General features: G+C 37.7%; 1 protein-coding gene across 1 annotated transcript in view; it reads right to left on the reverse strand.

The window, feature by feature from the left end:
- dlc1 (DLC1 Rho GTPase activating protein) overlaps nucleotides 1-5684 on the reverse strand; it is an 89724-nt gene extending 84040 nt beyond the window's left edge. Inside the window, exons 1-2 of the mRNA XM_028467662.1 lie at nucleotides 5253-5684; nucleotides 2635-4525 (exon numbers count right to left, since the gene is read on the reverse strand). Of these exons, the coding sequence (XP_028323463.1) occupies nucleotides 2635-4458 (1824 nt within the window). The 5' untranslated portion in view covers nucleotides 4459-4525; nucleotides 5253-5684. The remainder of the gene's footprint in view (nucleotides 1-2634; nucleotides 4526-5252) is intronic.
- Nucleotides 5685-12373: the final 6689 nt, after the last annotated feature.

The following is a 12373-nucleotide window of genomic DNA, read 5'->3' on the forward strand; positions in this document are numbered from 1 at the left end:
GAGTAATGTAAACCCTAAACTTGTTTATTCATGCTAAATGTTGACTCTCATACAGAGGTAGCCATTAGTACTAATGATTTTAATGATGACATTTTTGCAGAGAAACTGGATGGATAAAAGTAGAAATGAATCCTCCATTTTATTGTTGTGTTCTCCTTGTTCATTGTTGGAGAAGCAGGGATTTTTGAATGCTGCTTCAACATTGAAGCCATTAAAATCAGAATAAGAGCTAAGACTAATGCAAATATAATGTTTTTTTTTTAATTTACATCATGCATTATCTGTAAATCTTTAAATTACAAAGTGTTGTCATCATTACTCTCTGTCTCCAACGTTTTGGTACCATTTATTTTAGGATATTATCTAAAAATCAGACTAAACACGAAGCTGTAGATTCATGCCGATGTGGAGGACAATACACCTGAAGGCTTAAGTTTAACACATATGGTAAGACTCAAAGGTATTAAAAAGGGAAAGATATTGACTTGTGTGATCTCGCGATATTAAAAACATCACAAGATGTCTCATCCAGGGTCCATGTATCGACAATTTCCAATTGTAATTTTTTTGTCATTCTTCTTTCCTTTTTAAAACATTGTATTAATCCTGTGAAACCAATATCTTGTATCGTATCAAGAACTGAGTCTATCATTCCACCTCGTGTTTATATGTAATTATCTGATATTTTCTCATCATACTGTTGGAAAAAATAGTATTGGATAATGGCTGATTTTATTTTGTCATTTTTCACATAGCAATTTACAAATTGATCCAAGAAACTTGATTTGTATGCAGGTTTGATAATAATTCTAATAATAGCATTTATTGAGTATATGTCCCATATAAAAATATCTTCTTTGCCAGATATTGACAGTTATCCCCATCAATAATGATACAGTAGGTCCAAATTGACATCCCCATTTTTTTTTCTCAAAAAAAATCACACTTAAATATGCATTCCGGATCCGATTCAGGTGAAACTCTATAAGATAAGACAAAATTGAGTCAAATTTCAGTCCAATCAGTCTATGATGAACCTAGACGTGAATTTATAATTTTTTGAAACAGACTGTCCACAGACAAACAAACAAACAAATAGATAAATAAAATGACGCCAGCAAAAACAATTAACTTAATCTGACTTGCTTTGTTTACTTGAGATCACAAAAAGCAGCGTATAGAAACCATCAATATGAAACATTAGTATCAACTGTAAAAAATGAGAAAACCTAAATAGCAGATCAGTGGCCAATCGTTTTAAAAGCACAGCATAGTCGAAACGCTTCAAAGATGACTGTCTGTGAATGTAAAACAGTATAACATTTGTGCTGTGTTGCCTTGCTACATTTATTAACAAGGGTATTATGGCTTCCTGTCATATATTATGTTGTGTCAGTGTATTTTTATACAAAGTTAATTTGCAACCAGCTATGACTCTTCTAAAAGTTTAGGAAACATCAAACCATAGTTCTATAAACCTTTACACTTGCAACGTATTCCCTTGTACCACATTCCCTAACATATACCATGACAAGGAGATAATCAGTGTTATGAACTTTGAACCTGTCGACTGCAATAATGTTAAAGTTGACTGGTATTTAAGAACCATGTATTTATAACATTTAATACACAAATTGAATCTGATTGGTTCTTTCCATTCGGACCGGATAGCAGGGATTGGTAAGAGTTTTCACCTAATTGCAGCAGTTACAGAGGTCAGATTCTTTTCATTGCTTTTTCTCAATATACTGCATGACGACTCACAGGATGGAAGGACCATTTCACCCAGTATATAAAAAAAAAAGTTTTTCTGAACAGGATTGCAGACTCCACCATTAAGTTAGTTCTTGATCTCATTTCACAGAAACGGGATAATGTGTTTCTTTACAATGAAAAAACAAGGAAATGTAGGCAAGAATCAACTGCTTTGAATTCTACAGGTTTAGTGCTTTTGATGTATGCTACTTGATTAAATCTTATATTATAAAACTAAATAAACATCTAAAAACTCTGTTTTAGGCACCCACACTTTTTGATAGATGTACATTTTCCTTCATAGAAAAAGAACATATTCACATCCATACAGTTGCATGCTCAAATAATATTGTGTATTTGTTCCAATAACAAGGCTTTTAACATGTTTTCCTTATGAAATGTGATTATGTGCTTTAATCATTTTATGTTAGGCTACTCCAGTAAATTGCAAATAATAGGATTGTGTAACTTTTCTCCCAATTCCTTAATCAACGTTTCCCCTAAATCCTTTTACATCCTGTTACTGTACTGTATGTACGTTGTAACTGGTCATACTTTATTTGCTCTGCATTTTGCCCCAGGGATAACTTGAGCTTCCACCTCACACTGTGCTCATGCTTTCCATGCCCTAATAGGACCTTGTTTTGCAATGAGCAGTTGAGAAAGAGTAAAACATTTCACAGATCCCTTCTCTCAAAGTCCTGTATGTGAGAGTTGAGAAATTGTTTTCCAAGACACTCACCAGCATGCGCGAGTACAAACAAAACAAAGCAAGACAAAAATGTGTTGACCATAATGTGCAGGGAGAGTCTGTTCATTAGAAAAACATGATTTATGTCAAACTCCCTGAGCCTATCTTATCTTAATATCTTGTCTTACCTTTCTCATGCGGACTTTAATCCCGTCGATTTCTTTCTGACCCTCAGGCTTTATCACTCCATCTACACCTGAGGCGTCCAGGTTAAAGTTGCTGCTGAAACCTGAGCGTTCTGCCTCCTCTGGCTCCTTCATTCTGGATACTGTGGCTCCCGCACTGCAATGTTCTCTGTGACCATCTGCCACCTCTAAGGCAGGTGATTCACCGCAGTAGCAACCAGAGGCTTGGTTGCCATGGAGTGCCTCGCTGACCTCTGCAGAGCACGGTGGCGGGTTTTGGTCTTTAGTAGCCTCATATTTATTATCACCCATATACAACTGTTGACCAGCTGAGTTTTGGGCTGTACCAGAATCACATCTCCTGTGAGGATGTTTAGCCTCAACAAGGTGGCTCTCTTGGATAGTGTCAAGTTTTAAACAGCTTGTTTCTTCCTGATGAGACAGACCTGCTTCCTCCTTGGGTAGCAACTCCTGGTCCAAACAATCCTCTGGCTCACTTGTACAGACTTTTACATCCTGGCATACAACCTGCAATATTTTTAACTGAGCAGGATATTCCTCTTGATTTATAGTACTTAAGAGTTCTAAAGAAATGTCATTATTTTCTGATGAAAAGCAACATTGACCTTTGCTATCCATACAAACCGTATTCAGCCCATTCCTTACAAATGCTGCATCTTCCCTACATTCTTCATGTTCACTTTCCACTTCCTGCGCACTGTTTACTGCTGTCCTTGTGGCATTGGGATGGTCCTTCACATCTTTGGATGATAATACACCAATTGCAAGACCCTGCTCCCCTTCTTGAATGTCACTTTCGAAATGTGCAAGTTGTGTATTTTTGTTCTGAGCACTTGGGTCACTCAATTCATTCAAATCGTAGGAAGATTCATTGACCAAGCTTTCAATGAGTTGGTTGTTACATTCAACGTTAGCTACTACGGTCATGTCAGGAGCTCCAGTTGTAACATCCTGTGATATCAAGTCCTTCATATTAGCTGAACCGTCCAGCAAAAAGATTGGAGATTTTCTATCAGCTTGGCCCAAGGTGGAAGTATTCTCTTCTTCAACATCTGGTAAGTCAGTTTGAGGCTCCATCTCAGCTGCCGAAGGCTGCATCCGTGTGGCTTTGGAGATTTCAGGAGGTCTGCAGTAACCCTCTGTGTGCTTCTCCTTTGTTTCCTGTTGTCTTGGAAAATTGCCAGGCTGATCACCAGCAGAATCTAACAATGCCTCCTCATTGTTTGTAGAGATAGAGATGCATTGTTGATATGCACAATAGATATCTGGACTCTTAAAGACATTGTCGTCATCATATATATGAGTTTGGCTTGCTGTGGCAATGTCAGTTTCATCATTGATATTTCTTTCAGTTGCAAAAGATATATTTGCATGAGCAGCAATACTGCAGCAGTCAGGCAGAAACTCTTCTCTGTTTGTGACAAGGAGATGTTCAGTATCACAGCACCTTTGGGAACCGTCAGCCTCAACACATTCAGGAGAAACACCGACTGATTCTTGGAAGTCTAGCGGCACATTTCTGTTGTGGTCCATCTGCTTTAACTGTAGTTCAGCAGCATTTTTCACAGCAGAAGTTGTCTCATTGAGTGTAGTTGTCTGGCCATCTGTCGTGAGCCGATGGCAGCTCTCTGGCATGGAAGCACACCTTGTCCGTCGGCCTTGTTTAGACGCCCCAGAGCCCAACCAATGGCCATCACTGTCAACCCCATGGCAGCAGACTAAATCCAAATCATCATAGCTGTACTGTAAACCTGACAGGTGAGTCACATGCTCCTCCCAACTTCTTTTCCTGATGGCAACCGGCATTGTGAACAGCGAGAGCTATCCCATAGAGCAGCTTTAAAGGATTCGATAGATTGAAGAACCAGATTTGCTGCAATGGAAAATGAACAAGAGAAGAAGGGATGAGAAAATCCCAGTGCATAAAATATTTACAGTGACTTAATGGACTGATGACAATCTGACATTAATGTTTCAATATATTATTTCATCTAGAAACTACCAAGTGCAAATGAGGGTAATTGCTCAGCATTTGAAGCTCGCTGCACAGAATAAACTAAGCTAGGTCAGTGTAGGATGTCAGGAACGGCTGTTTTGTTAATCTTCCATTGAAAACTGACATCATCTCAAGCTGAGTTGTACCAAATTTCACATTTTGTTATGACCACCAGAAACACAAAATTACTTTCCTGTAAATTCAAAAAGACTTCAATACTAAAAAATGAATTTATTTTACTATAGATGAGGTAGATCTCTCAATAAATGAATAAATGGGTGAGTGTTACATTTTCAGTTACATATCTGTATAAATGAGGGTAGCACAAGTAGATATAAGGGATCTGTCAATGACAACCAACAACAGAAAGTCCAGCATAAGAATGTAGCTACTTTATTAATTTGTTAGTTATTCTAGTGTCTAAATTTTCAAAAGTTAATTCATAACTATAATTACATTTCTGCTATGATGCATGGAAAGCACTGGATGGCTTTTAACTGAATCTATGTGTCTGGGAAAGTGAGAATGTTAGTAAAATCTGACAAAAAACAGACAGGACTATGTCCAAATAAAATGTTTTCTGATAATCAAGCTTCCTACTTACTTTATTTTAGGCATTGCGTGGTGCAACAATGTTTACTTCTTGTGGTTTCTCCAGTGTTGACAAAGATCTTTGAAATGCAATCCAGCATCAGAAAATAGAATCCATCAAGTCGTCTGTAGATCCAGTTTTTAACTAGCGTAAAGCAATCTATGGCTGTCATGATAGCCGGCTTTTTAAAAACAGCCTGTCAAAAACAGTCCATTTAGGTTCAAGGAGTTGAAATTCAACTCTCCCCAACTGTTTATTTATTGAGGAGACCTCAGCATAGAATTATACAAGCCATATTTTTGACTCCAGTAAGTGTAGTTGTTCTTGAGCTGCCAGACAGGCGGTGAAGCCCCCAAAGGTAAGCAGAAAGCTGAGCGGTGAAAAGTCCACAGAAAGCTTCCATCTTGATCACATTAGGGTTTTTGCTGACGCCGAACGTGGAAGATTCATGCTGGTGTAAGAGGGGCTGGATCTTTTTAGCCACCACTCCACCCCTGCTCTCCTCCATTCGTTCGATCCCTTCTCTCATCTCAACCCCTCCCCGCTGGAGTTTTTTTTTTTTTGACAGGGAGTTGGAGTCACGTCCTTGAAGCCCCATCCCCCGTCTCACAACTCCCAATGCACACATTTATTCACTCCTTCTTAATGTACGCACTCTTTGCACTATATCAGAAAGGTCCTCCTATCCTCCTCTGTTCTTTTCTTTTCTCAGTGGACATTTTGCTCATTCTTCTTCTGATTTCTTCAAGCTGGGCAAGGCCTCCACTGTCTGGTTTTGATTACCAGCAGCCCCGTGGGGCTTCTGCTGGTGATAGTTATATCTGAGGAATTTGTCATTTTGTAACCTTGCAAATATTCTTGACCTATACAAAAAAAAAAAAATACTGTTGGGAAAAACCAACGGGAATTGATAAAGATCCATATAGAAACTCAAAAACAATTACATGAGTTCATTTTAGGTAATTTTTTACTTTTGTTTTTATTTATATAGTTTTCAGCTCCATTCTATTACATACCTGTTTTTCATTTATCATGTGAAAGAAAAGGAAGAGCCTTCTGGGGACAAAGAAGACATTTTTTCCATTGCTATGTTTCTACTCAGGAAAAAAACATTTGTTGACATTCGAATTAGGAAAAAGGACCGGTTTCATTCGACCTAGAGCGGGAGATAATCTGTGAATAAAGCTATTGTCTGTAATACATGTCTGCATCTACAAATAAATTAATCAATTATTTCAACAAAAAAAAAAAAAAAAAGTGAACTTGAGCTGTGGATTTGAAGACAAATTAAGGATGTCAGCTCTTTCATTTAACCTCTGGGTCAGCCAGATGTGAGATGAAGCTGTAGTCTTTTCTTAGGCTCTGTACTGGGAAACTTTGTAAAGCCATGAATGCTGCCTCCCGAGGGACACAGATGTTCATACTCAAGGGAAAACATCCAAGTTCAACAAGAATCCTCTGCAGTCTGTCACATGATGTCTTCTGTAGCCCCGTTGAGTGCAGTGTAATAAAGTGCAGATTTCTTCCTCTGGTCACAGTAGCTTGGCAGTTGGTGATTGAAGGAAAGAAGCCGACATCGAGCATGACGCAGGCTATCCTCTCATTATCTCCTGCGGACATCCAACGGGGGCCTATAATTTGGAGAACTGGGCATCCCCCTCTGCCAATCAGGTCATGCTGCACTGCTACAGGGCAACTCTCCTGCGTCATTATCTGATCCTGCAGCGACACCATGAAAGCACATGTTCAATCAGCAACATGTGCGAAACGGGAGGCCTGCTGCGACGTTAGCATGCATGTGGTGGTGCATGAGTGCAATGAAGCAATAAAAATAGAGCGTAAAACCAAATGTTTGGCCAGAGCTGGTACTTTTAAACCATTCCTAAGAACACAGTGACAAAGGGTGATAGCATGTGTGTGATATGTTATCACGTGGCATGTTGTTGCTATTTGAACACGGTGTACAGGTGAAGTTGATATGATGACATACTTTACGTATCATTGAGTAGTGAACGTGGTGTTGTACAATGGTGGCAGCTCTAGTGCAGAGGTCATTGGAGTATGAAAGGTTTTTTCAAAGTAAGATCCCAAGAAACCATCAAACATCTAGGAAACGTATTCAAAAGCACTAATATTTGGTTATTTAGCAAAACAGAGCAGTGACGTACCTTCACTAAAAGAATAATGATACATAATGATAAAATAAGATGGATGTTCACTCAAACAAACTGAACTGAACTAAATGCCCTTAATGCAATAAAGTGTGAACAACTAAAAACATTGTCAACTATGTTTATTTGGAGTTTAACTTTAAAGAAACATCATAAATAAATACAGCCTGAGCCTCCATCAAAAAGTAAACAAACAAAATAAGAGTGTAAACCTCTACCAATCTCCTAATATTCAATTTACCAGATATTAGCAGTTATCTGGATCACACTTTAAAGGCTTGTAAAAAAAATAATAAATTCCATCACCATTAAAAATAATTACAGTAGATCCATATGTAAGGGCAACCCATCTTTAAAAAAAAAAAAAAATGTGATAAAATAGGCAATCTGAATCTGATCTGGATGAAAAGTGAGAAGACTGAAGAACCAACCCAGCATATCTGAGTAAAATGTCATAAAGATTGGTCAATTATGAACCAAATATGAATTTTTGATTAGAGATATAGGGATCTTCAGTTATTGAAACCAATCCAGAATCAGTATATTGATCAGGATCCCTTCCAAAATTGAATGGAATCTTCCATGGTAAAAGTTCTATCTGTATATCTATATACTTTTCTATAAGTTTTTTTATAGGGTGTTTTTGTAATTGCAATTATTGCATAATTGTGACCATCACCAGCCCTCCCCAAGGAAGGGTAAGAAAACATTTATTAAAGGGAGAATATAAAAAGAGAGGGCAGTGTTACACCTAGGTGAGTCAGGGGGAAGGGAACAGGGAAGAAGGAGTTAGGGTAGGACAATGGAAAGGGTTTTAAGGTGAGAGTGCAAAGTACTTTTGACATAATCCTGCTAACAGTGAAAATATTACCTTCTTGCAGAGGTAACCAGTCAGTTGAAATTAGAAGCAGAAATTAGAGAGAGGATTAGTCTAAAATTATGGATATTTTTATTATTATTATTTAGTGATGTTGCTGTATTTTGGAAAGTTTTCCAAAGGTCTTCCTCAAACAGAGACGATGAGCATGATCCGCACTCTCAGGCATGCAGCCTCATAGGTCACATGTCCTCGAAGCAGTCACATACATGCTGGTTGAGAAAGAACCATTCATGACTTACCCAATAACCCCTGACCGTTCAACAGGCCAGAATCTTAAGCACTGCAGAGAGGACCCACAGGAAACAACCGCACATTCTTGCCTGATATCGTTTATTATTGGAAAAATTAAGCTGGTCTAAATCAGGATCATTGAACAACACACTGTGCCCAAGAAGGAAAAAGTTGGTGATGGTTGAACATTACAAAAAAGAAAGAAAAATCCGCCCCCTCCCATTGCTGAGTCATTTTCAGGCATACCAACGTCCACATAACCCTCTTCTCTTCCTGCTCATGCTCTATATTTTACAGTCATACGTAACCTTTTTTTTCTTTTTCATACCATGAGTTCCTCCTTGTTTGTGTTATGGGTTTCTAATTTACATCAGCAGGCTGCTGTGAACACACTTTTTCCCTAAAGGAACAATGACTGGCAGTGTGAGCCACTTCCGTATCTATTTTTCCCTCCAAGTTTCTGCTAATTCAATGTTTTTGTTTCCAGAGGTGTAAAGAGCACTGATATATCCTTCTCATGTAGAAGTACAGTTGTTTTATTTAAATTCTACTCAAAAAAAAAAAGCTCAAATTAATAGTTCTCAAAGTAAAAGTCACTAGTTACTTTCACCCCCCCCCCCACGTTAAATAATAAATTTTGCCTTACATACAATAAACATCTCATGTATAAACCTAAAGAGGAAGAAACAAAATCTTGCATTATTGGAACTTAATTTATCTTCCACAAAGACGTCTGTATAAAAATTACACAAATTATTTCAATTCAAAATGAAAAGATTGTCAGGCTCTAAGTATTGCTAGATTTTTTTTAACTCTAAAACAGAGAAAATAACCACCATTCAAAGCTGTTTCGGTGCCGTGCAATACGTTTAATCTGATTGGTCGGCTATGACGCGATGCATTTAATTGTTGTCTGGTTATTTCATGTTTTCTAGTTTCACAATGTCCGTCAAACTTTTTAAAACAAAAATGATAATAATTTACGCAGTAACAGTTGGGTGAAGAAATGCGACAAAGTACTTTACTTTACTAAAAGCAACTCAATTACAGTAACGTGAGTACTTGTAACCTATTATATTTTCATGATCTCTGCCTGAGTTTTATTTCACTTCCAGTTCATGCAGTGCACAATGCATTTAACTTATACTTGGGAATCAATTTATTTATTTATTTATTTATTTATTTATTTTTCCCCCAGTTTACTACATCTGGTTCAATTGCCAGTTGCAATTTGCTCACATCCCAGCATGATATCGCTAACCCCCTACATAACAATCACAAACCTAGACAATAACTGGATATGCATAAGAGCCGCTATAGCTTAAGGTTTTATTGCTATCTCAATAAAAATGGCTTTGCATTAATTTTGACATTGTTGGCATGAGTGGGTCTAACTATAAGAAACTGTCGTGGGAGAAGCCGAAGGGGCTCGAGCTGCTGATCGTGGGTCATTATAGTGCAACTGTTACCGTGGGAACAGGAAGTAGAAGTTATTAAAGATACAGACCATAAGAGGCTATAATAATCTAATCGTCTTTGGGAGAGCTGTGTGTGTGTGTGTGTGTGTGTGTGTGTGTCTGTGTGTGTGTGTGTGTGTGTGTGTGTGTGTGTGTGTGTGTGTGTGTGTGTGTGTGTGTGTGTGTGCGTCTGTTTTAAAAGGCTGTAAAATGATGTTTGGCTTTGTCAAATTCAATCACTGTGTGTCATCTGAGCCACGTGTTTTATTGACGACAGTGGAAAAAAAAAAAAAAAAACCCATTCCCACAAAACTGAAAAGGCCCTTTTACTGATGACTGTGTATCATCTGCTCTTATTAGTGGTGGGGGCAGCTGGGGTGTTGTGCTCTTCTTTTCAAAAGGCTTTTTATACAACTATTATTGTCCAATCGTGGTTTTTTTTTTTATGTATATACCTCCAATTTTTGGTTATTCTGTCACAAATCAAGCCCATCCAGTGGAAGATCACCAGACACTTTACACTAACACGTACTGTATAAACTCAAGTCAAAGGCGTAATATGAGCACGTAGGAGAGAACTAAATGTAAACGACCATTTCCAAACAGCTCTGTCACAACAGGTCAAATGGAGACTTTAATTTCCCAGAAACACCCCCTCCTGAGTGAGAAGCAGCAAATATTTTTTAATGACCTCATTTTAGAAGAGTACGCATAAACAAAGAACACCAACCAAAGGAAAAGAGCCTCTTTGGGATGGGACTGTTGTTTGGATTTTTATAAGCTTGGCGCTGGCTACTTTGGCTTATTTGTTTCCAAATGGATGATTTTAGGACAGAAGATGTTGCATTTCCCATCCACTGGATGAATGTGTAATTTATTCCCAAATGACTTCATTTTTCGAGTATATAACATTAGCTTTAAACCCTTTTTGTTTCAGTCTACCACAGTGTATCCCAACATTATTCTTTGTTGGGAAAGTATTAAAAAAATGTTATTGTATGTTTCCAAGCCAGGGATGCATTCAAACGCACAAGAGAAAATTCACAGTTTGATAATATTTTCTCTCATGAATCATTAAAACAAAAAAAAAAAAGGCCTGGCAAGGTGGCAACAGCAGCTGGATTTAATTTATGAATCTGACTCAAACAACATGCCTCATAAATCTGTTAGCATCTGCACCTGAGCACAGTCTCACACTTTCTGCAGTTCGGAAATGTGTACAGGAATGCACACAGGCAGACCCACAAACAACCTTCAAAAGTCCTCAAGCTAAAAAAAAAAAAAAAAATGGGTCCCGATAAGATCAAATCTTGGGGTGTTTTTACGTAACTAGAGCCTCGAAAGTAAATGAATGAATTGACAAAGAAAAACAGGCAAAATTACAGAAAAATGTACAAGACAATAAAAATACACGTACGTAGTGTCTTTGGGTTAGGATAGGTTTAGTGTTAGGGTTAAATTAGAATCCTATATCGCAACAATGGTTAGGGTGAGCTAATCTGGCCAATGAGGGGCGCTGCGTACGAATAGAATGTCGGTATATTGATGCGGCAACCGTACGGATAGCCACTGCCATAAAAATACACAAAATGAGTTGAAAAACACACAAAACAATAAAATACACAAGAAAACAAAAGCACAGGTCAAGGCCTATAGACTGGCATTCTATCTATAAGGGGTTTACACAGTCGTATGCCCTATGTCTGCTGGGACAGACTCCAGTACAGGATGGTATCGAAAATGAAACAAATAAAAGCGCACAAAATGATAAAAAATAAAAAAATAAAAAATAAACAGGAACTACTTCACACAAAATGACACCAAAACACAAAACACAACAGCTTCTTAGTAATCAGGTGTGTTCAAGCAGGAAGGTATAAAAAAAAAAACAACATACAGGACTGCATTCCTCGAGGACTAAAGTTTGAAAATATCCAAATAAACATTATTTGTCTTTGTGTCTTGGTGTTTATCAGAAAAGTTATGGAGAAAACACACAAAGGGCTGAGAGAGTGACACATTCCCCCCTCTTCATCTGATTTGTTGAGTCAGTAGAAACACTGTTGCCACAGACACATCAGCAGGAAATACTTGTGATGAAGAGTTAGGATATGAAGCTGAATCTAATTATGAAGCAGACATTTAAACAGATGTTTAATTCCAAATGTAACCTTTTAACCGTTTCCCTGAAGCTCCCACATATGCGTAAACAATAACTCATCACATTCATATTTGCAATCTTAATGTCAAATAATCCCATTTTTTTTTTTATACATATATATAGGAACAGTTTGAATTACATGAAAAAATGTACATTTCACTGGTTTCTGGGAAAGTACAAACTTCTCATATGAATGCAACTTAGCACTGCTGGGAACACGGTAAAAAAAACCC

Source organism: Gouania willdenowi, chromosome 1 (genome assembly GCF_900634775.1).
Source record: "Gouania willdenowi chromosome 1, fGouWil2.1, whole genome shotgun sequence".
Taxonomy (NCBI): Eukaryota; Metazoa; Chordata; class Actinopteri; order Blenniiformes; family Gobiesocidae; genus Gouania; species Gouania willdenowi.